This window comes from Pogoniulus pusillus, chromosome 2 (assembly GCF_015220805.1).
Source record: "Pogoniulus pusillus isolate bPogPus1 chromosome 2, bPogPus1.pri, whole genome shotgun sequence".
NCBI lineage: Eukaryota > Metazoa > Chordata > Aves > Piciformes > Lybiidae > Pogoniulus > Pogoniulus pusillus.
Window position 1 is genome coordinate 31,496,641 of NC_087265.1, and position 25,592 is coordinate 31,522,232.

A 25,592-nucleotide genomic window follows, 5' to 3' on the forward strand; every position below is an offset into this window, starting at 1 on the left:
CACCAGAGCCGAGAATAAGGGGATAATCACCTCCCTATCCCTGCTGGACACAGCCTTTCTAATACAAGCCAGGATGCCACTGGCTTTCTTTGCCACCTGGATGCACTGCTTGCTTATTGAGTTGCTCACTGATTACAATCCTTAGGTCCCTTTCTGCTAAGCAGCTTTCCAGCCACACTTCCCTGAGCCTGTAGCATTGCTTGGGGTTGTTGTGGCCCAAATGCAGTAACATTGCTGGCTGTGTAGGTTCAGCCATGACTTTCTGCTGCAAGGACCACTGCAGACTGGTCTATGTAGAAAAGCCAGTGATGATAGGAAAGACTTAGACTTGCCTGGAGTTTCAGCACATACTTTAACAGATGCTCCTGTTTTCAGGGTGAGCCTGGAAACCCTGGACCCAAAGGGCCAGATGGACAGCAGGGCCCACGAGGAGAATTGGTAAGTGTGGCCATGCCCTCAGACCATTAAGAATGTTGGGCTGAACATTCTTCTGCAGAGAAAGGGCCACTGCCCTTCATAGCAGAGGGTTTAGCTCTCCTCTGGACATCTTGCATGAACAATAAGAGAGGCAAATCAGCTTTGTGTCTATAGAAAGGATGTAGGGACTAAAAGTGCTTTCATGATGTCAGGTTCTCATTTCTTTGTATAATGAGGAGACAACTGAGGCAAAAAATCAGTTTGTGCAAAGCAAGAGAGGATAAGCTTGGGTCAAACAAAATTGTAAGTACACCTCTAGCATTGACTGACCTCCTAACATGCTCCCATTGCTGACTTCCACTTGGGTTTTACACAACCTGTGTGTCTACTGGGCAGGCTTTAAATCACACATGTAGTTCTGGCACCACCTTTCTGTGAATTTTTTCCCTTGCACTGGTTTAATCTCTGGAATGAGCCCTCAAAGGCCTGTGCATCAGTGGGTTGCTTTTATTTCTGTGTGGTTGAAGCTATTCACATATGACTGTGTATTAATACCTTTGCCTTTGCAATTTTAGGGTGATGATGGACGAGATGGAATTGGTGGACCGGGTCCTAAGGGCAGAAAGGTAGGTGAATGGCCAGCACATCCATCTACCAACATGAGTTACCAAGGACAAGAGAGTAGCCAAACCTCCAGTGCAGATAGACAACCTAGTGTAGAGCATAGGTCAAGTCAGATGGGTACAGGGACAAAAATCAACCCTGCCTGAGAACACCAGGCAAGAGTCTTTAGAACTTTCCCTCTGCTTTGGCTTGGGTTTGCCTGTGTAAATCAGCTTGTCCAAGGATGAAACATGATGGTTTTGTACCTTTTAGCTAGAGTCCCATGAATGCCTTTGGGACTTTGGAAATAATGTGCCGGCATCTCTAACGGCTGCTCTGCAGTCAAAATTAGCCTTAGAAGAGCAATCAGACCTCAGAAAGAGTGGCTATTTGCTTTCAATTAATCATATGAGGAACAAAATTGCAACAGAAGGTGCTGGAGGAGGTCCAGAGAAGAATAACCAAGCTGGTGAAAGGCCTGGAGAACAAGGAGCTGCTGACAGAACTGAAGGTGTTTAGTCTAAAGAAGAGGAGGCTGAGGGGAGACCTCATTGCTTTCTTACAACTAGCTGAAAGGACATCATCATGAGGTGGTTATTGGTGTCTTCTCACAGGTAACTAGTGACAAGGCAGGAGGGAATGGCCTTAAGCTGCACCAGGGGATGTTTAGGCTGGATATTGGTAGGGGGAAATCACTGAAAGGACAGTCAGGCAGTGGAACAGACTGCCCAGAGAAGTGACCGAATTGCCATCCATTGCTGTGCTTGAAAGCCATGTAGATGTGGTGCCTGGGGATATGGCTTAGTGTTGGGCTCCATAGAGTAGGATTAATGGTTGGACTCAGTGGTCTTGAAGGTCTTTCCCAATCTAAATGATTCTATGATTCCAAACATTTGCAGTTTTCCTTTCTCTTTTCTTTGCATCGTTTAGTTCCTTCAGCTGTTAAAAATCTGCCTGCAGAATCAGGTTAATTTCCTAAAACCCCCTTAACCCTTTGTGTTGTTTCAGGGAGAACGTGGCTTCTTAGGCTACCCGGGACCCAAGGTACGGTGAGGCCATGAGCTGTGCGCTCATTTCCCAAGCAATGTAGCTGCTACCTCTGCTCCCGTGCAGATTTAACGTCTCCCTTTGTGGTTTCCCTCAACCAGGGTGGACCTGGTGACCGTGGTGGTGCTGGAGGCCCTGGCCCTAAAGGAAACAGAGGCCGCAGAGTAAGTTAGATCATGACACAATTTTTCTGATGGTTTGAAAGATGCAAACATCGTTTCCTATTGACCCATACGTCTGTAGATGCTTGTGATGGTTTGGGTGTTGCTTGTGATGGTTTGGGTGTTGCCCCCCACTTTACAAATCACCCAGACTAGACTCAGCTGGCTCTGAAAATTGAAGGAAGCTTTTATCTTTACAGCTTAGCACCATGCACAAGCAGATATTTACAGTATACACAGCTATATATGGAAATGTACAAGGTAAAAGCTAATACAGAAACACAACAGCCCTCCCAGAAACCTGAGTCCCCAGGAGGGGCTCCCGACCACCCTTCCACCTTCTCCCACTCCTCTCTACCTTACCCTAGATGTTGCCTTGTGCCCAAAGAAGAATGAAGGGTCAGCCAGGGTGGGTAGGGAGCAGGTGGATTAATCAGAGAGATGGAAGGTGAGGTTAGAGAGATGCAGCCCAGAGCCCGGACAGAGAGTGACTCCCTTATCTATGTTTATACTCTTGTTCTTATACATCTCAGCAAGCCTATGAGTGAAGTAGACATCACCCTTGTTTCTCTTTCAGCCTGTAATCTAGTTCTTCTCACCAAAACACTCTAGCTAGCTTCAAACTAGCACAATGCTCACAGAGAGGACTTCTTTGCTCTCTCTCTAGGGAAATGCAGGAGAACCTGGGATACGTGGTCAGAAAGGAGAGGTTGGATACCCTGGACCACCTGTAAGTATTCACTGCATTGCTGATGGAGCCTCTGGGTCCCCCCACCCCAGACAGATCGCTGGTTGCTTCTCTGAGAAACATGGTGGTCCTTATTGATGCCTGGGGTTGAAAAATAATACCCATCACTACCTTCTGCTGATTTCAAGCTGAGTTTTTTTCTTTATTTGCCTTGGATGTGTCTCTATAAATTCCTAACTAGCTGTTTATCCTTGATGAACATTCACCCACCCTCAGACTGCAACGCAGAGCAGAAGGAAACAGTCAGGAGACAGGCACTAGGATTTTCCCATGGCAATAGGTCATATAAAGCTCCTTCTAGGAAGTTCTCAGCTCTTTATTATTTGTCACCCTACACAGGATATGGTCCATGACCAAAGGTGACTGTCACAGAGCACTGTAGAGAGGCAAAGGTGACTTGGCTCCCTTTGCACATGAACCTAGAGCATCATAAATATCTCTTTTGGGTTTGGCCTCAGCTGTGCTTACTTCTCACATGGGAAAACATTTTCCCCTGTTACTGGAAACATAACTGAAAACAGATGCATTTTCCCTTAGCTTCTGCATGACCCATGGTTAGGCACTTACTCCAGTGGGGTTCCTGGGGCATCCTGAGAACACACAGATGCCTTTTCCCTTAGCTTCTGCATGACCCATGGTTAGGCACTTACTCCAGTGGGGTTCCTGGGGCATCCTGAGAACACACAGATGCCTTTTCCCTTAGCTTCTGCATGACCCATGGTTAGGCACTTACTCCAGTGGGGTTCCTGGGGCATCCTGAGAACACACAGATGCCTTTTCCCTTAGCTTCTGCATGACCCATGGTTAGGCACTTACTCCAGTGGGGTTCCTGGGGCATCCTGAGAACACACAGATGCCTTTTCCCTTAGCTTCTGCATGACCCATGGTTAGGCACTTACTCCAGTGGGGTTCCTGGGGCATCCTGAGAACACACAGATGCCTTTTCCCTTAGTTTCTGCATGACCCATGGTTAGGCACTTACTCCAGTGGGGTTCCTGGGGCATCCTGAGAACACACACTGTGCTCACTTGTTGTTTATTGTTTAAACAGGGCCTTAAAGGCGATAAAGGAGAATCCAGAGATGTAAGTGTGGCATAATTTTTCTCTTTGGTTTTGAAATACCCTTTTGTTGCCTGTGTTGCTAACCTTTTTCCCTTTCTCCCTCTAATTTGTTTTATTTGCTGAAGCAATGTGCTCTTGTGCGGAACATCAAAGACAAATGCCGTGAGTACATGAGTGCTTTGCTAATTCCCTGTCTCTACCCTTATATGCCTATCATGTTACATGAATGACACTGACCAACTGGGGTTTTTTTTCCCTCCATCTTTTCCACAGCCTGCTGCTATGGTAAGTCACTTTCAGTCCTTTACACCCCATTGTGACTCTGTCAGAACTCTTGCTTTCCCCACATAAGTGATGTGAATGGTTTACCCCTGCTGAGGACATGGTCCTTGCCCCCTGACAACTATGTGGAGCACTGTTTGTTCCCTGTGCATATTTCTGGCAGGTCCCAAGGAGTGCCCTGTCTTCCCAACCGAGCTGGCCTTTGCTATTGACACCTCCTCAGGCGTCGTGAGGGAGGTTTTCAACAGGATGAAGCAAACTGTGCTCAGGGTGGTCAACAACTTAACCATAGCTGAAAGCAACTGTCCTCGGGGTGCCCGGGTGGCTCTGGTCACGTACAACAATGAAGTCACCACAGAGATCCGCTTTTCTGACTCCAGGAAGAAATCAAGCCTCCTCCAGCAAATCCAAAACTTCCAGGCGACCCTGACAACAAAGCCACGCAGCCTGGAGACTGCCATGTCCTTCGTGGCCAGAAATACATTCAAGCGTGCCCGCAGTGGCTTCCTTCTGAGGAAGGTGGCTGTCTTTTTCAGCAACGGGGAAACCAGAGCCTCCCAGCAGCTCAACGATGCTGTGCTGAAACTTTATGATGCAGGAGTCATGCCCGTGTTCCTCACCAGCAGGCAGGACCCAGTTCTCAGCAGAGCTCTGGAGGTTGGGGTTGTTCACCCTTTCTTTCATTTTCTGTTCATGACTTCGGTCTAGATTGCTGGGAAGATTAATGGCATTTGTTTCTACAGGCAGTGGTTGGTTTCCACAGGCCTTTCAGGCACTGCTGGCCAAACTCATCCAGCATGTCTGTTAGGAGAGATGTCCAGATCAGGGTGCACGTTGGGAAACACTAGGGAGGTTGCGATGAGTCATTTGTTTCCCAGACCATGGCTGCAGGGCACCAAGTGTGTGTGAAACAGAAGAAAAGGCAGTCCCCATAGCAGGAAAGGTCTGACAGAAAGGCAAAGGGTGGGCATGGGGAAGCCTGTTAACTTTGTTGGCAGAGGAAGAGTGAATGTACAGAGATTTAACGAAACAGAACAGCCTCAGATGGGCACTGTGCAGAGATTTAACGAAACAGAACAGCCTCAGATGGGCACTGTGCAGAGATTTAACGAAACAGAACAGCCTCAGATGGGCACTGTGCAGAGATTTAACGAAACAGAACAGCCTCAGATGGGCACTGTGCAGAGATTTAACGAAACAGAACAGCCTCAGATGGGCACTGTGCAGAGATTTAACGAAACAGAACAGCCTCAGATGGGCACTGTGCAGAGATTTAACGAAACAGAACAGCCTCAGGTAGGCACTGCTTCAGGTGCTGCACCTTTTTCTTGGAGTTGATGCCTCTAAAGTAGCCACAGTAACTGGCATCGGGGGCATTCAGCTCCTTCAGATGGGGTCCACCTAAAGCAGTGTGCTGAGTAGAGAATCTCTTAGAGTTGTGGATTGCTCTTGCCTGCTTTGAGTTGGAAATAACAAAAGGCAGGATTTCTAACACCATGTTTTTCTGTTTGCATCTAACCAGATCAACAACACGGCCGTTGGACATGCATTTCTTCTTCCAGCCAGCAGCAGTCAGCTCAATGATACTATCCAGAGGCTCTTGACTTGTCACGTTTGTCTGGGTAAAGCATCCAATTTCTCCTCTGGACAGTGCCAAATCCTTCTGATCATGCAGCAGTCAGTGGTGCAGAAGGGAAGCCCAGTTGGGAGTCAGCCCTTTTGGTGCTGAAGACAAGGGATTCATATTCTTAGGCTGTGTAGAAAGCACTGGCCCTGTAAATGAGGCTCAGCTGGGCATTCTCCACTTTGTGAAGAAAAGCTCCTTTTTGGGCTCTTTTCCACTTTTTACAGCCCAAATACCAAGAGCTAAATGCTCTAAAATGTGGCCTTCTGCCATATATGACAGACCACTTCAGGGATCCCTTTGGACAAAGGAGCATGTAGAAATACTAAATGCATAACTAAATGTTTTCTGGAATGCAATTACTGTGGTTTCATATAATGCACCAGTGAATGTCCATAGCTTGATAGCACTTTGTACCATACATGAGATTTTTACAGTGACAAGGGAGAGTCATCTTCAGTTCCTCAGTGTGAAACCTGTTGTGTTTCTTCTCTAGATGTGTGTGACCCTGATCCCATCTGTGGTTTTGGTAGTCAAAGACCTGTATTCAGAGACAGAAGAGCAGCTCCAACCGATGTAGACACTGACATAGCCTTTATCATGGATAGCTCAGAATCCACCACCCCTCTGCAGTTCAATGAGATGAAAAAGTACATTTCCCACCTTGTAAGTAACCTGGAAATCAGCTCTGATCCAAAAGTATCTCAGCACCATGCAAGAGTGGCAGTTCTTCAACAAGCTCCTTATGAATACAAAACCAACTCAAGCTTCCCACCAGTGAAAATTGAGTTGTCGCTAACTGATTATGGATCCAAAGAGAAGATCAGTAACTACCTTCATAACCAAATGTCCCAGCTCCATGGCACGAGGGCCATAGGAAGTGCAATTGAACACACAATGGCTCATATTTTTGAAAGCACACCAAATCCTCGGGATCTAAAAGTCATAGTTCTGATGGTGACTGGAGAAGTGAATGAACAAGAACTTGAGCACCTACAGAAGGTTGTTATTGAGGCAAAATGCAAAGGGTACTTCTTTGTTATCTTGAGCATTGGCAGGAAGGTGAATGTTAAGAATATCTACAGCCTAGCTAGTGAGCCAAATGATGTCTTCTTCAAACTGATCTCTAAACCAGAAGAACTTCATGAAGAGCCCTTACTGCGCTTTGGGAGACTGCTGCCGTCTTTTATCAGAAGTAAGTAGATCACCCTGCAGCCACAGTCATATGGAAAGGGCAGCACGTGAGGGGCCTGGAACACAAACCCTATGAGGAGAGGCTGAGGGAGCTGGGGTTGTTTAGCCTGGAGAAGAGGAGGCTCAGGGGGGACCTCATTGCTGTTTACAACTACCTGAAGGGAGGCTGTAGCCAGGTGGGGGTTGGTCTCTTCTGCCAGGCAACCAGCAACAGAACAAGGGGACACAGTCTCAAGTTGTGCCATGAGAAGTATAGGCTGGGTGTTAGGAGGAAGTTCTTCCCAGAGGGAGTGATTTGCCATTGGAATGGGCTGCCCAGGGAGGTGGTGGAGGCACTGTATCTGGAGGTGTTGAAGAAAAGCCTGAATGAGGCACTTAGTGCCATGGTCTAGTTGACTGGCTAGGGCTGGGTGCTAGGTTGGAGTGGATGGTCTTGGAGGTCTCTTCCAACCTGGTTGATTCTATGATTCTATGAGTTCATCAGACAGCTTTTGTCTACCTGCCTATTGGCCTGACCACTTCTTTGGGTGGTGTGGCCCACTGCAGTTAGTCTGCTTTTATATATTCTATCCTGCTTGCTCTGTTTGCTCATAGGTCTACCTAGTTGAATATGTCTGAATTTTGTTCACTTTGGCCTTTCCAGCCCAACCCATGGAGTTTGTTGGTATGCCAAGTAGAGTTTGCACTTCTGTCTGATTTGACTTGTTCTCCATGGGTTCATCAGTGGGATCTGACCTAATCATAGAATGGATTGGAAGGGACCTCTAGAGGCTGTCTAATCCAATTCCTCTGCAGTGAGCAGGGGCATCTTCAACTAGATCAGGTTGCTCAGAGCCCTATCCTCATATGTTTCCAGAAGTGGGACTGGTACCACCTCTCTGGGCAAGCTTTGTCAGTGTCTCATCACCCACATTGTAAAGATTGTTTTACTTCTATCTAGACTAGTCTTACTCTGCCTGTTGGTCACATCTGCAACATATTCAATAGGATCTGGTCCTGCTGGGGCTCTTGGCCCTTTGCAGCCCATCAGTCTGCTAGCACTCCCTGAGGTTCCTGAACACCCAGCAAATCTTTCTTCCCGGCCTCAGCATAAACATTACATCTAGCAGGCATTTGGATAACTCTCACTGAGACCTGGAGTTACTGTATACAGATTTAAGGATGATGGACAGGACTCTTTTCTCAAGCACTACTAATAATGCAGCTGTGTTTGGGATGTACACATTGTGACATGAAAATTTGCCTCCCAGCTTAGCCAGAGCACTCCATCCGGATCTCCAGCTAGAGTCAGCTGACAGACATCATAGCCAGACCAGACCAGAAAGCACAAGAAATGGACCCTTTCTAGGAGAGACAGTTTGATCCAAAAAAATCTTCAATGTCAGTCTACTGGGCTAATAAACCACTGATGCAGGAATGTCTGGCACTAAATAGGGCACAAACATGAGCACATCTGTCCCTGGAAGTAAATGTTTGGGTTTTCTCAGATTGCTTTTTCCATTCATCACTTACAGGATTCCTGAAAGCTTCTAACTCTTGAAAAAAAGTATTAACTGTGTGGTTTTAAGTGCCTTAGTATAAGTAGGCTACTTACATGGGACAGACATCCCCCTGGTATCTTGTAGTTTCTTCTTTCATCTTTATAAATGGCATTAATAAATCTCTCAGCCCAGAATGCTGCACAATGAACACCAAAGATACTCCATGAGTTTTGTAAGAGCAATCAAGAAGAAAAGAGGCTGTTTTTTTAATTTGTTTGTTTGGTTGGTTTGGCTTTTAACCAGAGAGAAAAGAGGCTTTTTTGAAATCAAGAAGAAAGGTATGTAATGTGTTGTCAGGAGGTGACCACCACCCTCAACACTAGTGTTTAATCACATAAGCACAGAATCATTTTGGTTGGAAACAGCCTTTAAGATTATCAAGTCCAGCCATTCTCTAACTCTACCAAGTCTGGTGCTTCAACCATGTCCCTCAGCACCACATCTCTGTGTCTTTTAGTCACCTCCAGGGACCGTGACTCGCTCGCATCCCTGGGGAGCCTGTCCGTGCCTGAGAACCCTTTCAGTGAGGAACTTTCTTCTAATATCCAGCTTAAACCTGCCCTGGTGAGACCTGAGGGCATTTCCTCTCATCCTAATGCCAAGTTTAATGCCAGCTTCTTTCTGTTCCTAGGCAAATTTGCTTTTCACCTCTCTCCGGAGGTAAAGAAGCAATGTGAGTGGTTCCAGAGTGATCAGCAAGCAAAGAGCCAGAGCCCCAGGTACACTGGGCACAAAGCAGTGTAAGTAATGGTTTGCCTGTGTGCTAGTTTGAGCTTAGATAGAATGTTTTAGTGAGAAGAATTAGATTCCTGTGAAAAGGAAACAATGGTGATGTCTACTTCACTCATAGGCTTGCTGAGATGTATAAGAACAAGAACACAAACGTAAACAACAGAGTCGCTCTCTGTCTCTCTGGGGCTGAACTTCTCTCTCTAACCTAACTTGCCATCTGTGTAACTAATCTATCTGCTTCCTATCCCCCCTGGCCAACGTTCCATTTTACCTTGGACACAAGGCAACATCTAGGGCAAGGTAGAGAGGGATGGGAGAAGATGGAAGAGTGGTTGAGAGCCCCTCCTGGGAACTCAGGTTTCTGGGAGGGCTGTTGTGTTTCTGTATTACTTTTTAACTTGTATACTTCTGAATATAACTGTATCTATATTGTAAATATCTGCTTGTATATTGTGCTAAGGTATGAATATAAAGCTCCATTCAATTTCCAGAGCTGCTGAGTCTAGTCTAGGGGGTTTTCCAAACTGTGTGGGGGCAGATAACACCCAAACCATCACAGTGTGTGAGAGAATGAGCTTAGATAACACCCTGCCTAGGGCAGCAGCTTTTGCTTCCTAGTTGCTGTTTGGAATAGGAATGAAAAAGCAACTTTAATGCTAACAAGCAGGATTAACAGCATTTCACTAGTTCCTTTAGTGGTGTGTCCAAAGAGCCTACCAGAGGAGGGTAGGCAAGTACACATACAACTTTTTGAGTTAAATTTTGTATGCACATATGTCTAAAGGCTACAAAGGATGTGCATACTACTGTTGTCATGCAAGTCAGGAGTTCCAGAAAGTACTATTAATCTGGGATTTTCCACTCAGCAAACTGTTCTCAGAGGCTGAGCTGCCCAGCACTCTCTGATGTTCAGGATCCATCATAGATGGCTTATGTCACCAAGCCTCACTCATCTCTGACATAGAGCTCTCCTGGTGTTAACAGGTCAAGCCTCTTGAAATCAGGCACGCTGCATGTCTGTCCAGTGAATTCACTGTTCTCTCTGTAAAGCTGGTCTGTAGGCAGACTGAAGCCCCAGGAGATAGGTGGTGCTCTGCAGAACCTTTCACTGCTTGGATATGGGCATATCTAAAGCTGACAGAAGGCTGTTGACCTCAGCGGGGAGGGTTCTTGCCAATGGCTTCCGTACTAACTCCTCTCCTTTGTCAGAATTCTGCTTATATAAGGGGGAGGAAAAAATCCATGTCAGCTGCTTTTGCTTTGACAGGTACGTGGCACCCAATGCAACAATAAGCCACACCCTCAGTGCCAGTACAACGATCAGTGAAAGCATCAAGCCTGTTGTAAGCACCAACACACGGGCCCAAACCACCACTGCCAGCGCCAAGACTGTTGCAAGTACCAGCACTCATGTCAGAACCACCACCGCCAGTACCACAGCTCAGACAAGAGCCACCGACCAGACCACAGCCAGCACCACGATCCAGGTGAACGCCACCGCACAGAGTGCAGCAAGTACTGGTGCCCACGCCAAAGCTGCCACTGCACAGAGTGCAGCAACTACTGGTGCCCACGCCAAAGCTGCCACCGCACAGAGTGCAGCAAGTACTGGTGCCCACGCCAAAGCTGCCACCGCACAGAGTGCAGCAAGTACTGGTGCCCACGCCAAAGCTGCCACCGCACAGAGTGCAGCAAGTACTGGTGCCCACGCCAAAGCTGCCACCGCACAGAGTGCAGCAAGTACTGGTGCCCACGCCAAAGCTGCCACCGCACAGAGTGCAGCAACTACTGGTGCCCACACCAAAGATTCCACCACACAGAGTGCAGCAAGTACTGGTGCCCACGCCAAAGCTGCCACCGCACAGAGTGCAGCAACTACTGGTGCCCACACCAAAGATTCCACCACACAGAGTGCAGCAAGTACTGGTGCCCATGCCAAAGCTGCCACCGCACAGAGTGCAGCAACTACTGGTGCCCACGCCAAAGATTCCACCGCACAGAGTGCAGCAAGTACTGGTGCCCATGCCAAAGATTCCACTGTACAGAGTGCAGCAACTACTGGTGCCCATGCCAAAGCTGCCACTGCACAGAGTGCAGCAAGTACTGGTGCCCATGCCAAAGATTCCACCGCACAGAGTGCAGCAAGTACTGGTGCCCATGCCAAAGATTCCACTGTACAGAGTGCAGCAAGTACTGGTGCCCACACCAAAGCTACCAGCCACAGCACCGCAGCAGGCAGCAGGAGAAGACAAGGCGGTACGTGAAAGGGTCTCCCATTGCATGCAATGCCTCTCATTTGTCTGTACCACAGTGTGCTATGGCTTTTCTTCCTCTCTGAGAGGGTTACTCCTATGGGAAATGTCAATAAGAGGCCAAATTCAGTGCAAAACTGGAAATCTGCAGTAGGGGTTTAAGACTTGGTGACTTTGTGTTGAGAATTTTGTGCAAAACCAGGTGGGGGGCAGGCTGCCTCTAGGCAAAAGACAAGCAGGACATCTAAGCTTGGGACAATCCATCATCTTTTGCCTGGCTCAGTAGTGTAGTAACAGGGCCCATATCTTTCTAGTGTGGCCCATTTGCTTTCTACATTTTCCTTGTGGCATTAGCACTTGGCTAAGTTTTTGCTATTCCTCATGAGTCACACAATGGCATTGTTTAAATTTGCCATCAGCTAATGTAAATAGCTGCCTCAGTTAGCTCATCACTCTATCAGTGTAGAGATCTATTTGGGAATGTTGAAGATCTTTCACGTGAGGACAGTTCATGTAAAATTTCCCCATGAGTTTTTACAAGGAGATGCAGGCAGCTCTGCACTAGCTGAATGGGTAACAAAGGACCTGTGTCAAGCACAGGCACACCTAACCAGGCAATCTGAGTTAGAAATAAAAGCAGTCAGCTTTTGCAAGGTTAATGTTTTCATCACCTTGCAGGAGATAAACATTTCTGAGTGTTTCTTGCTCCACTGTTGCTTCCAAGAAGCATTTATAAAGGTCTCATCCAGTACTTTGCCATAGCAGGAAATCCTTTCCCTAACAGCTTCTTTGACCTTTTTCTAAGGTAATGTTTGATCTTAAGCAGGTTTTGCTTGAAGATCTTCAGCAGTTCATAGAATCATAGAATTGCCTAGTTGGAAAACACTTTAAGGTCATTGAGTCCAAACATAACCTAACATCTTCCAGAATACAACAGCCAGGCTGAGTCATTAAGCATCTCTTCCAAACATTTTTAAAATACCTTCAGGGATGGTGGCTCATCCCTGGGCAGCTTCTTCCAGTGCCCAACAACCCTTTCAGTGAAGACATGTTTCCTAATATGCAGTCTAAACCTCCCTTGGTGCAACTTCAATCCATTTCCTCTTCTGCTGTCTCTTCTTACCTGGGAGAAAAGTCTGACCTCTACCTTGCTCCAAGCTCCTTTCAGGTACTTGTAGAGAGCAATGAGGTCAGCCTCCTCTTCAGGCTGAACAACCACAGCTTCCTCAGCCATTCCTGATAGGATTTATACTCAAGACCCCTCAGGTTCAATGAGTCCATTGCACCCTAGAGAAGGACCTGACAAGGGCAATGTGCCCTTGTGGCCAATAATGCCAGTGGGATTCTGGAGTGTATTAGGAAGAGTGTGTCCAGCACATCAATGGAGGTTCTCCTCCCCCCTCTACTGTGCCCTGCTGAGACCTCTTCTTGAATAGTGTGTTCAGTTTTGGGCACCCCAGTTTAAGAGGGACAGGGATCTGCTGGAGAGGGTCCAGCAGAGGGCTACAAGAATAATTAGGGGACAGGAGGGCATGGCTTATGAGGAGAGGCTGAGGGATCTGGGGCCTTTTAGTCTGGAGAAGAGAAGACTTAGAGGGGATTTGATAAATGTTTATAAGTATCTGAGAGCTGGCCAGGAGTGGGGGGACAGGCTCTGCTCACTTACTCCCTGGGATAGGACAAGGAGCAATGGGTGTAAATTGCAGCAAAAGAGGTTCTGCCTCAACACAAGGGGGAGCTTTACTGTAAGGGTCACAGAGCACTGGAATAGGCTTCCCAGAGAAGTTGTGGGGTCTCCTTCTCTGTAGACCGTCAAGGCCTGTCTGGATGTGTTCCTCTGTGTGATCTGTAGATAGTATTGTCCTGCTCCAGTAGGGTGGTTGGACTCGATGATCTCCTTGGCTCCCTTCCAACCCTTAACATCCTGTGATCCTGATTGGACACATTTAAAGTTGTGCTGGGAATCACATTTCAGGTGGTGTAAATCTCATAAAACAATTATTTTGATTTGTTATGTTGCTGCAGATGATTTAAACAGTAAATAAACCACTTGGTAAATCTTCTAGGCTATGAAAAGAAAAAAGGCCTCCCTGCAGTGTGCTGGGTTGGACGTCTGAGGTAGCAAAGCCACAACCTGGTTTGCACATGCCACAGCTGGCTGCAGACAGATTTATTTGTGGTGGACTGGGAAGGGGATCCTGAGAGTGATTTGCCATTGGAATGGGCTGCTCAGGGAGGTGGTGGAGTCACCGTCCCTGGAGGTGTTCAAGCCTGGATGAGGCACTTAGTGCCATGGTCTAGTTGACTGGCTAGGGCTGGGTGCTAGGTTGGACTGGCTGATCTTGGAGGTCTCTTCCAACCTGGTTGGTTCTATGATTCTATGACACAATTTTCCCTTGGGAGATTTTCCTTTTCCAATGTTTGCTTAGTGTTTCTTCTGATTCTGCATTGCAGCAAAGGCCCATGAGATCCAGATCACAGACGTCACCGAGAACAGTGCCCGGCTGCGCTGGGCCAGCCCTGAGGCACAGAGCGCCTATGCTTTTGACATCACCGTCACCTTAGCGCACGACCACTCTCTTGTGCAGAAGCAAAACCTGACTGGCACTGAGCACGTCATCCAAGGACTCAGAAGTGGGCAGAAATACCTCGTGGTCATTACTGGCTACCAGAAATCCCAACCCAAAGTCACCTACACAGGGACATTCAGCACGAGTAAGTATTTCTGGAGGAGAACACAAACCCACTCGCTTTTTCACAAAGTGGACACCACAAAATTAGGGGAAAAAATGTATGGGAGGGATAAGGCATCAGTTGGTAGCAATGATCCCAGCCCTGGCAATGCTCGTTTGTGCGGCTGTGTGGGTAGCATCATCCAGACCAGCAGCAGGACCTGGTTATGAATCATAGAATCAACCAGGTTGGAAGAGACCTCCAAGATCATCCAGTCCAACCTAGCACACAGCCCTATCCAGTCAACTAGACCATGGCACTAAGTGCCTCATCCAGTCTTTTCTTGAGCACCTTCTGGGATGGTGCCTCCACCACCTCCCTGGGCAGCCCATTCCAATGCCAATCACTCTTTCTGGGAAGAACTTCCTCCTAATATCCAGCCTATACTTCCCCTGGCACAACTTGAGGCTGTGTCCCCTTATTCTATTGCTGGTTGCCTGGGAGAAATGCTGCAAAAGTGTTCCTTTGGCAAATACAAGCTGACACTTTGCTGGTGTTAAATGCACACAGACTATGGGAGAATTAAAGGCAGTCCCAGAGTGGGGTTTGTCTTGCTGTGTGTGCAGGAGGCTTTGCACAACAGGGCTTGGTGGAAGCCAGCTGGCGTTGCTGTAATTAATAATAGAAGTTAGTTAAACTGGGCTGAGACAGAATGAATTTAGTCCAGCCTGATGTTAAAATAAGCAAGAGAGGCTTTTTCTCCCATCTCCATTTCCATAGTCACCTATCTGCTTCCAAAGAAAAAACAAACCCAAGCTCAGAAAGAAGAGATTGAACAGGGGGTTAGCTTCTCTGGACATCCAAGCTCCATGTACACAAAAACCTCAGCAAAACCTTTGGCATAGCCAAAAGTTGCTGTTTAAGACATAGACAATTAAAAAACCAACAAAACCACTTTGGCTTAGAAGACACTTGGCTTGGTGGTGTGGAGAAGTTTGCACTGGTCCTGCCTGGCTTCTTCTGGCACTTCAGAGCAAACTTCAGTGCCCACGGAGAGCTTCAGTGGGTTCGGATCAGATCCAAAGTCTCTTACCTCTGTGGGCAATAAAATTTGCCCACAAAAATGTTGAGGAAAGACATTAACATGTAGAAGTAACATTTGCATGGATGGGGTTGGAGGTCTTGAAGATCAGGGAAGCTGCATTTCCCATACAGTAAATCACAAATGGGAACAAACTGTTTAGAAGTGATGTCATCTACACCCACAAACTGTGATCTGCACACTGGGTAGGACTCTCCCTTACCCACACCCATATTCTCCACTAGAGAAAAGCAAATACAACCCTTCCAGTGGCTGCAGAGGGTAGCTTCCTCCTGCCCTCCAACATCATGGAAAATGGTCCGTGGGTTGCCCTGGGATGGGGCACGATGCTGCAATTGTGCAGAGCATGATGCAGTATGAACCACATTCTGCTTCCCACCACAAGAGATTTCTTCTCCCTGTTGAGGAGTGACAATCCTCAACAGCATAGTTCCTAGAGAGACTGAGGTGACAGTAGAAGGAATGTGGTCAAGGATAGGCATGTGGTGCATGGTCAGTCCTTCAGGCCTGTAGGGGAACAAAAGGAGTTCCATCACACAGAAAAGACAAAGGGTAATAAGTAGAAGTTAGCCCTGGGGAGGTTCTAACTAGACACGAAAAAGATGGTTTTTCACAGTGAGAAGAATCAACCTCTCCTTAGGAAAGGAGTCTCCAACCATGGACACTTTTCAGATTCACCTGGCCACAGACATCCCTAATGCCTTTTATTTGAAGCAAGCATGTCTGGCTTTGCCAGGGACATGTGAGACATGGCTGGCATCCATGGACTAGGCAATTGTGTTCAGACTGTGCTTTTCCTAAGAAAGGTTGGACAAGGTGATCCTTGAGGTCCTCCTTCCAACCTGGTATTCTGTGATTCTATGATTTGTGATGGACTATTTGCTCCTTGGAGGATGCCATTGGTTTATTTGCCATATCTAAGTCCAGAGGAGATCAACTAAACTGGCTACAGAGAGACCATGTCCAGCTCCTTCAGATCCCTTGCTCAGTCATGTGCTGTGGATGTGCTGGGTCCATCCAAAGCTGTTGTGTAGGGTCCTGAGGATGCTCCTTTGCAGTCACCCCTGAGCATGAGCCCAACTGTGTAGCAAAGCTCCCAGCTGGGGAGAGCAAGGCCAATCCATACTGGTGCAACTGTGTGGTTGTGGATTGCTCACCCTGTCAGCTGACTCCAGCAAACACTTCTGAAATGTATGTGCTATACCAGGCCAGAACAGACTCCTGTGACCTGTGCACATCCCCTGCACTGGAGCTGGGAGCCAGTGAGGTTGTTTATGACCACGCCAAGGCCACTGTTGCAAATCCCTTCCCTTTGGCTGACCATTTCTTCTTTCTCCCCAGAGATCCCACCACAGCCCAAAGTGTCCTTGGCCAACATGATGCTCAATGCTGAGCCACTGGAAGGGCCTGAGAGTGGTGAGTATGGGTTATGATGGGAGTGCTGGGCTGTGGTCCTTTGCCAGGACACCCACCAAGAGCCTGGTGATTCGCACTGGCTTATCCATTGCCCACTCTTAAACCAATTCTTTCTCAGAACCTTTCTAGGACTGAAGGATCTGAGAGTCCTTTGCTTTGCAGAGCCAACAGATCATGATTTAGATGACATCCTTGGGCATGCAAATTTGAGCCCTGTATTGAGATGTCTGCCCTATGCGGGATACAGAGACCTCTGAGGTTGTGGTCTTCACAGAAGACTCAAGCTGGGTCCTATTTCCATTACAAGAATGAGAGATGAGCCAGAGTCCAAGAGCTTGCAACCTGTGGCCTCTCTGGCAGATATGGACATAGAACATCACCTGATGCTTGCACACTCATTCTCTCTCCATTTGTGGCAAAGAATAGGCCTTAACTCCTTGGTTTAACATACAGCTGTCAACAGAGACTTGACCAGCAGCCAGGGATTGCAAGAAGGCAGTGTCAAATATTTACATAAATTTGGGTAATGTTTCACCCATCTGCCCATCCCCTGTTTCTCTGCCACCAGTGGGGTATGTAGTAAACCACTAAAGGAGCAAGCTGTCAGCTCCTGCTCTGTTGTTAATCCGTTAACCTCTGTGAATAATAACCTGTAGTCATTGTAGCTGTTAATATGTCATCTCATTGCTTTTGTTGACATCAACCTCATTATATCAGTGCTATTACACTCAGTTGTATCATAAATGCAATGTTTCAACCCTCCATTCAAGGCTCTGGAAGGACTCTCAACCTTCATAAGGTGGCATAGTCCTGTCACAGGCATCACCTGTGGACCTGGCATCCGAACTTCACTGCTACATCACCACTTTCATACATTTCTTTAAGTATTTTGCTTGCACTGTGGATCATTTCCTTCCTGGGGTGATTTGAGAGCATGGAGAGATGCTGCTGCTCAGGGCGTTTAGCAAACAAGAGTTGTAAAGCTGCTGCTGGGGTCTGGCTGCTGGCATTGAAAGGAATGTGCATGGAACTCACGCCTGGCTGGTGGTACCACCAGGGCTTGCTGCACCAGAAGGGCCGAGGGCTTGTGCTGGGCAGGGACCATCTCCTTTTCATTGCTGCATGTCCCACCATCCCACCCTTCCCATGTGTTCTCTTTCATTTCATCCCTCTCCCTGGCACTGACATCTCCTCTGAAGCCCTCACCGAGCTCGTCAGCGCTGCATGATGCGAACCCCCACGGCTTTATTTAACCCCTTGTGTGCCAGCCCTGTGGAAGGTCCACCTGAAAAAATCATTAAAAGGATATGCAACGTGCTCACTCTGCAACGTGGACCTCTCAATCTCAGCTCCTCTTCTTGACTCACTTGTGGCAAACATCTCTGCCAGGGATTTACAGCAGCCAACAAAGTGGGGAAACATCCCCCAAGGATGACAATCAGGAGTTTTTCAACAGGCTAAAGACCTTTAACAGGGCAGGGGATCTGGGAGGGGTTGTATAGCTGAGTTTTCTCTAGCTTTTGTGTGATGGGAGAGATCTTTGCCTAAGTCTTCTGATGGATTTCAGGGGAAGCCCCAAATTCTGCGCTCCTTATAGAGGCAAGGCAGCTGCTATCACAGATGGCCCATCTTTGCTAAATAATACCTCTGAGATTTGGACTTAGGTTATCATTTCTGGGCAGGAAAGGAACATATGTTTAAATTTTCATAAGCCTTACAGTCTACCAGGTGCAGCTTAAATAAACACACTTAAGGATTAAAAGTCACTGCCAAGACCAATAGCTTTGAAAATAGATGGGGGGAGTTGTGTGAGGCCCAGGTCTGCATGCAGCAGTGGGCAGAAAGGTACAGAAGTGCGCACTTTGGTCCAGGGATTCGGGGCTTTGTGACAAAATCAGGAGTGAGGAGAGGCAAGCTGGAGGCTGGGGAAGGTTTGCATTCATCAAGAGAAATGAGTTGACAAGGAAATGCCACCAGTCTTGTACCTGGCTTTTTTTTTTCTTTTCAATCTCTGCTTTTTTGGCTTTTGACCCTTTCAGAGTCACTTAACCTTTGCACCTTTTGACATGCAGATTGGCCAGACCCTTGCTTGCTGGACTTTGACATGGGCATGCAGTGCAAGGAGTATCAGATTGTGTGGTTCTTTGACTACAAAAACAAGATCTGCAGCCAGGGTTGGTATGGTGGCTGTGGTGGTAATGCCAATAGATTTGAGGCCGAAGCTGAGTGCATTAGCAAATGCTTAAAACCATGTAAGTACCACCTGGGGATTGATCCTTTTGTATTCTATCATATTGTCAAATAGTGTTTGTATCAGAGAGAAAACAGTCTTTAAAACCCAGACTCATGCCCTTTTTTTCCTCCAGCAGCAGCTGAGAAAGCCATGCAGCAGCCTCCCCTTGAGAAAAGGTTATCCTCAGGTAACACCCAAAAAAATCACCAACCAAAGCAAATCCATTATTTCACCTTGACCATTTCATAGCATGTGTTGAAGCTTGTTCAATGCAAGATCACCAGCAGCATAGACTTGGTTTTCGTTTGCTCCTCGACATGACCATGCTTTGTGTGAGCAAGTCACCATGCATGTCACACTGGGACATGTGTTTGCAGGGCTTGAGTGGACATGTGTTTGCAGGGCTTGAGTGCAAGCCACAGCTATATGGCAAAGTCGTGAGAAGCTTTTGGTCCCTGAACCACAGCTGGGCATGGCCTCAAAGAAATTCATGCTACTGCTGCATAGCCACCACTTAGAAGTGTGGCTTTGCTATGATTCAAAGAGTTGCAAACATTTGCAGCCTGTGCTTGATGGAAAATTACTCCACAAGGCTTGGGTCTTGCTTGCAAATGTGTTCCTTTTGTACCAAAAGATAAAAATCAAAATTGAGGGAGGAGCCCATGAGAAAATGGCAGTGACCTCTTCTCCTCAAGGAGTTTCTGAGATGAAAGGGTTGTGTTTGCAAACCTCTTCAAAACCTAGGAAGAAAGTAGAGACCTGTGTTTGTTCAGCAAGGGGTTAGGATGAGAACCTACCCCAGTGAAGCTTTGCTCCTCCTTCCAGTGGTGTTTCAGAGCCCTTTGCAGATATGAGATGGAAACAGAGGAGTACAGCAAGCTCTGGTACCAAATTCTTGCAGAGGTGTGACAGCGTTTGAAAGGGCAAATTAAGGAATCCAGTTAAGGACTCCTCCCACTCATTTGATTCTCTTAGATGTGTTTTATGCTCCTTAAATCAGACTATTGCTGGCAGCAATGCAGATTGATTCCAGTTCTGAGTGTCCCTGCAGAAACATGCAAACAAGTGAGGAGGAGGCTACCATCAGGAGATACCTGAGGTAGTAGCTGCTCATGAAAGGATACTGAAAGGTGCTTCTGAGCTGCAAAGGAGCATCATGCACAAAGATCCACTGGTCACCATTTGAGGACTTTTCAGACAAAGGAAGCAGAATATAGCTTGTGCAGGAGCTTGTAGCTTCATTCTAGAGCAGAATTTAATGCTCACAGAGAAGGACTTCATCCTCACAGAGCAGGGAAATCTCTCTGATTTGGGGCACAAGTTTCTGCTAGACCTATCTCAAAGCCCAGCCCCTTCTGGTCATTGTCACATGCCTTGATGATGTTTCCAGCAACTGTTGCTCAGGCTAAAATGATATTTCATGAACTTGGCACTATTCTGCCCTGGGCAGACAGTCAAAAAAAAGCAAGCAAGAGGCCCTGGAGGGATGCTTATGTCTCTGCCCTCCTCTCTCTTTTCACCACTTGATGCTCTTCTGCAAAACCAGAGCTTGTATCCACCATGGAAAAAGAGACACAAGAGTTCATGTGCAGCTCAGCTTTTAAACTGCTGGGCACTGGAATGGACTTTCAAATTCAGCTCAAGCCAGGTAGTGGAGCCAGGTGCAACCCTGAGAAATCAGTTGATCTCCCAAACTTTAGGGCTTTTTGAGTGCAGAAACCTGCACCAGACCCACCTCCCAGTTGGACCCTTTAAAATACTGTGATAAATTTTAATTACTGATTTTTTAATATATTTTTAATTCTAGTTTTTTTTTTTCACCATTCACTCTTAAGTGCAGCTGAGGAGATGAGGCACATTTGAGGCACATTTTCTGCTGCACACCCGGGGCCTTCCTCATCTTTTGAACCTGCTAGAGCCAATCCCCAATTAAAACACATTTTAGCTCTTGCTCTCCATCAATTCTTTGAAATTTCTGGATGGGGTTTTCTTTCATTTATTGTGCTTTGGGCTTGGGTTTATTGCTAGGAGAAGAGGCTTGGTTAAAGTGCCATCAGCCAGAAGAGTTGCTAGATGGTGGTGCTCTGAAACTGAAGGCAAAAAGCCTGCCAATGGCATGAGGAAGTTTCTGGTCATATGAGTACAAACCCAAAACTTATTTGGAAGATTGATACTGATTTCAACTTCCAAGGACAACTGGAGATTAAAAAGAAATCCTGCGTGACATGACAATGGCCAGGCTTAAGAAAGGACACGTTCCCAGCTTCTCCTACCTAAACAGTAAAGCCACTGCTCAAACAACCCACCCAACCTCCAGCACAACTGCAGCACAGACCACTTGAGCCTGACATCTGACTACAGTGTGATCTGGCATCAGTCTACTCAGTCACTTATGTCACAGAGGGACTCCTGTGCACAGAAGAAGGGGGAAAACACAGTTAAAATGAGGGGGCAGAGAGGGTCTAGTTGTTTAGGAGTGTCTACCCAGAAACATACCCATGTCTGTGATACCAGGATGGGCATTTCCATGTCATTTCCACGTATTCCAGCCTTGCTGCAGCATTCCTGGGCTCTGGGCAGGCGTCAGCATCAGCTGCAATTTCCTTTACAGTAAACCCTTTGCTGAGGCTTTCTTATTGCCTAGAGTCTGTTGCCAGACTTACTTTCTGGCCAGGATTTCAAGGATATTCTTCTGTGCTCTTTCTCCCACAAAAAACTTCAGACGTGTTTAGCATGCATTTGCTTTCATCAGGCCCAAAAGAACATTACTGGCAAATGCACCTTTTTGTTTACTCACCCTATGCCTACATAATCTTTCCTATATTCATTCATGAGTATGTTTGGGCTCTCTTTCTCAGAGGACAGGTTAAGATCTCTCAGCCCCCTCCAACTGGTGGCTGATTGCTCTTTTTTTTCCTGCTTGGAACAGGCAGAATTAAAGCAAAACTATTTTATAATAATACTGAGCTCTCAATCTCACAAAATCCTTCACTTGAGTGGTCTAAGGATCAGAGTGAGTACAGGAATTTTCACTGTTAGCCCTGTGTGACTATAAGAGGACTGCAGAAGGCTTGAGGCTGCTAACCACCATTTCAAGCAAATCCTTTATGCAGCTTTATTTTTGGCACCTAGTTTACAAAAGGCATGATCTGAAGACAAGATTTTCATAGAATCAACCAGGTTGGAAGAGACCTCCAAGATCATCCAGTCCAAACTAGCACCCAGCCCTATCCAGTCATCTAGACCATGACACTAAATGCCTCATCCAGGCTTTTCTTGAACACCTCCAGGCACAGTGACTCCACCACCTCCCTGGGCAGCCCATTCCAATGCCAATCACTCTCTCTGGGAAGAACTTCCTCCTAACATCCAGCCTAGACCTCCCCCAGCACAACTTGAGACTGTGTCCCCTTGTTCTGTTGCTGGTTGCCTGGGAGAAGAGGCCAACCCCCACCTGGCTACAGCCTCCCTTCAGGTAGTTGTAGACAGCAATGAGATCCCCCCTGAGCCTCTTCTTCTCCAGGCTAAACAACCCCAGCTCCCTCAGCCTCTCCTCATAGGGTTTTTGTTCCAGGCCTCATGTTACTTGTGTTCCAGGTTATCCTTTGAGAGGATAACCTCCAGACCTGAATTTCCCCAGCTGTTATTGCTGTTATGCTCTCTATATATTAATTTTTCTTTGCATTTGGAAAAAATCCAACATAATACTTTCCCCTCCTTAATTAAAAATAACAAATAGTAAATATATAAATATCTAAAATAAATACATATTGCAAATGGCCCTCCAATAAGAGGAAACTCACACCTTGCCTATCTGACTCTTCCTCACCCTCATTCATTTTTCAGTGCTGGCCTTTTTACTGGTTTACTTGTTTGACTGATGATTTTCACTCCTGCCCAAGGCTGGCCACCAGCATCTTGAAGCTGTAGCACTGACAAATGGCAGCTATGAGCATGATACCAGAAATCTTGGGGATCTGCCTGTCTCAGGGCTATGGTAAAAAGCTTTTCCAGGACAAACTGTGATGGCTGATGGTTATGCTGTGCTGAGCAGGAGAGGCATAAGCTGATTCTGCATCCCTGTGTGCAAGGGACACCTGGTGTGTGACTTGATGGCTCACATCAGATAGTTTTTGCTTTTGTTTTGTAACGCATTTGGCAATTTCATTTTAGCACATCCAACTACTTTGTTATTTTGTACCTTGCTCACCCAGCAAAGGGTGCAAAATGCCCCAGGGGACTGTGTGGTAGGTGCAAGAGCATTTTCACACAGAGGATGTCCTTCTGAGGGAAGCCAGTATTTTTATTAGGAAAATGATGGTGCCAGTACCTTTTCCCTTGCAGTCCAGCTGTTCTTCTCCCAGTCTGAGACCTGCCAACTCAATTTCCTGCAAATCCAGAGGATTTGCAGATAACCACTGCCATGCTGCACTACTCCTTCTTCTCAGCATCACTCCCTGGATGCATGACAGGGCTTGTGGATCAGGGCTAGTAACTTCCACAGAAAGACCTTTTCTTTACAATGTAAGAGATGGGATTTAGTCACAGGAGATATGCAAAGTCTCTGCTGTGGTTGCCCTTTCTGAGCTTGCATGCCATCTTTGCTTGCAGATGGTTCTCTGCCATGCAAATATGTCCAGAGATGCTATTTCACCTAGGCACGATATTGCTGACTCTTCTTGTCTCTGTTTTTACCTGCAGTCACAGACATCTGCCAGTTGCAAAAAGATGAGGGGACCTGCAGGGGCTTTGTGCTCAAGTGGTACTATGACCCCAAGACCAAGAGCTGTGCCCGGTTCTGGTATGGTGGCTGTGGAGGCAACGAGAACAGATTTGACACGCAGAAAGAATGTGAAAAAGTTTGCGTCTCTGGTAAGCAGCATATGTCTGACTGGCACTGGGACCAGACAGGTCCCTGCCAGTTCTAGTCTGATGCATAGCTCTAGTGAGCTTGGTTGCAGTGCTCTGACCTCCATAGCCAGTCCTGGCAATGAAGTCGATTTCATAGGATCATAGAATTGTTTTGATTGGAAAAGACCTCTTTGATCTTTGAGTTCAATCATTTACCTAACACCTAACCACCAAACCATGTCCCAAAGCTTCTTTAACGCCTCCGGGGAGAGTGACTCCACCATATCCCTGGGCAACCTATTCCAGCATGTAACTACTCTTTCAGTAAAGAAAATTTCCCTAAAATCCAATCTACACCTCCCCTGGCACAATTTGAGGCCATTTTCTCTCATTCTATCACTTGATACTAGGGAGAAGAGCCTGACCCCCACCTCCTTTCAGGTAGCTGTAGAGAGCAGCTACCTCTCTTTCAATATCCATGGATGAAAACAACCTCATTTAATTTTCTCTTTCTCTGTCAAATGTTTTTAGGTAACATCACCCCTGGCATGGTGGCAACAATAGGAACATAGAGCCAGCGACCTGTCAACACATACCTCTCAGACAGCCAGGAGCATCAGCCATTGCCACCTTACCCCTATAGAAGCTAAGGGTATAGACTACCTTGCACTGTTCTATTTCATGCTTTTAACTCCCAAGCAAACCTTGAAGAAAGTGTTTTGCTGCATGACCTATCAATATGGTGCTAAACTGTTTGTGGACTGAGTGCTACATGTGTCCAGGTTATATTGTATGGCTTCAACATTACCAAATATTTACCCATGTGCAGATTGTTGGCTCTCAACACATCTCTAAATTCCCCTTCCTTTTGGATTCTGGCAGTCTGCCTATCAAAGGCACCATAAAAATGAGACATCAAAAAAAAACCCAAACCCCAACAACCCAGCCATAATTCCACTGCAACTGTTAGATGCTTGCTTTTGTCCTTCCTGCAACTGAGCATAACTTTACAAGGGCAGCCTTCATTTAAGAGAGTAGCTAATTCTAATGAACAAGAGGTTCAGCTTCTTTCATTCTTCCTATTTTTTTTTGCTTTAATTTTGATTTTTTTTCCTCCTTTTTGCTGGATTAGGTTTCAGACTAGACCTCTCCAATGCATTTGTAACATATGTGGCCAATTGAAGTAGTAAGGAAAAGGAAGCAAGGTTTCCAAATGCAAATGCACTGCTGGGACCAAGGCCTCAGTTAACAAAATTTTAAATCGTGGTGTAGGATGCCTCTGGCATTCTTCTGATGTTGTCTGTTTTATAAAATACAAAGCAAATCAATTTGGGGAAGGGGTGGGGGTGGGTGGAAGAGGGGATTATATTTTTATTGTGGATTCTGTGTCAGGAAGTCTATACAAAAGAACTTTTAAATAAAGTCTAATGGAGATTTTGAGAAAATCTTGGGTTTGCCTTTGTAAAAGCCAAGGTGAGCATCAGTGGAGTCATTTTTCCAGGGTCTGGAATGCATTTCTTTGGAGGGAAAGCCCAGTGATCCTTAATGGTAAGATGGAATGGGGGGAACATCACTCAAGTGCTTCTGGTAACTTGGAATTTTCCAGCTTGGAAAAAGATGAAAACCTGAGATGTCTCAGTTATGACATCTCCAT

General features: G+C 46.5%; 1 protein-coding gene across 1 annotated transcript in view; it reads left to right on the forward strand.

The window, feature by feature from the left end:
• Nucleotides 1–25,383, forward strand: part of COL6A3 (collagen type VI alpha 3 chain) — a 74,573-nt gene extending 49,190 nt beyond the window's left edge. The window contains exons 28-47 of the mRNA XM_064159581.1: nucleotides 376–438; nucleotides 993–1,043; nucleotides 2,029–2,064; nucleotides 2,169–2,231; nucleotides 2,896–2,958; nucleotides 4,027–4,059; nucleotides 4,164–4,200; nucleotides 4,312–4,323; nucleotides 4,484–4,977; nucleotides 5,843–5,942; nucleotides 6,441–7,139; nucleotides 9,311–9,419; nucleotides 10,679–10,977; nucleotides 11,623–11,667; nucleotides 14,118–14,378; nucleotides 16,780–16,854; nucleotides 18,927–19,106; nucleotides 19,221–19,274; nucleotides 23,789–23,959; nucleotides 24,470–25,383. Coding sequence (XP_064015651.1) covers nucleotides 376–438; nucleotides 993–1,043; nucleotides 2,029–2,064; nucleotides 2,169–2,231; nucleotides 2,896–2,958; nucleotides 4,027–4,059; nucleotides 4,164–4,200; nucleotides 4,312–4,323; nucleotides 4,484–4,977; nucleotides 5,843–5,942; nucleotides 6,441–7,139; nucleotides 9,311–9,419; nucleotides 10,679–10,977; nucleotides 11,623–11,667; nucleotides 14,118–14,378; nucleotides 16,780–16,854; nucleotides 18,927–19,106; nucleotides 19,221–19,274; nucleotides 23,789–23,959; nucleotides 24,470–24,510 — 2,886 coding nt within the window. The 3' untranslated portion in view covers nucleotides 24,511–25,383. The remainder of the gene's footprint in view (nucleotides 1–375; nucleotides 439–992; nucleotides 1,044–2,028; nucleotides 2,065–2,168; nucleotides 2,232–2,895; nucleotides 2,959–4,026; nucleotides 4,060–4,163; nucleotides 4,201–4,311; nucleotides 4,324–4,483; nucleotides 4,978–5,842; nucleotides 5,943–6,440; nucleotides 7,140–9,310; nucleotides 9,420–10,678; nucleotides 10,978–11,622; nucleotides 11,668–14,117; nucleotides 14,379–16,779; nucleotides 16,855–18,926; nucleotides 19,107–19,220; nucleotides 19,275–23,788; nucleotides 23,960–24,469) is intronic.
• Nucleotides 25,384–25,592: the final 209 nt, after the last annotated feature.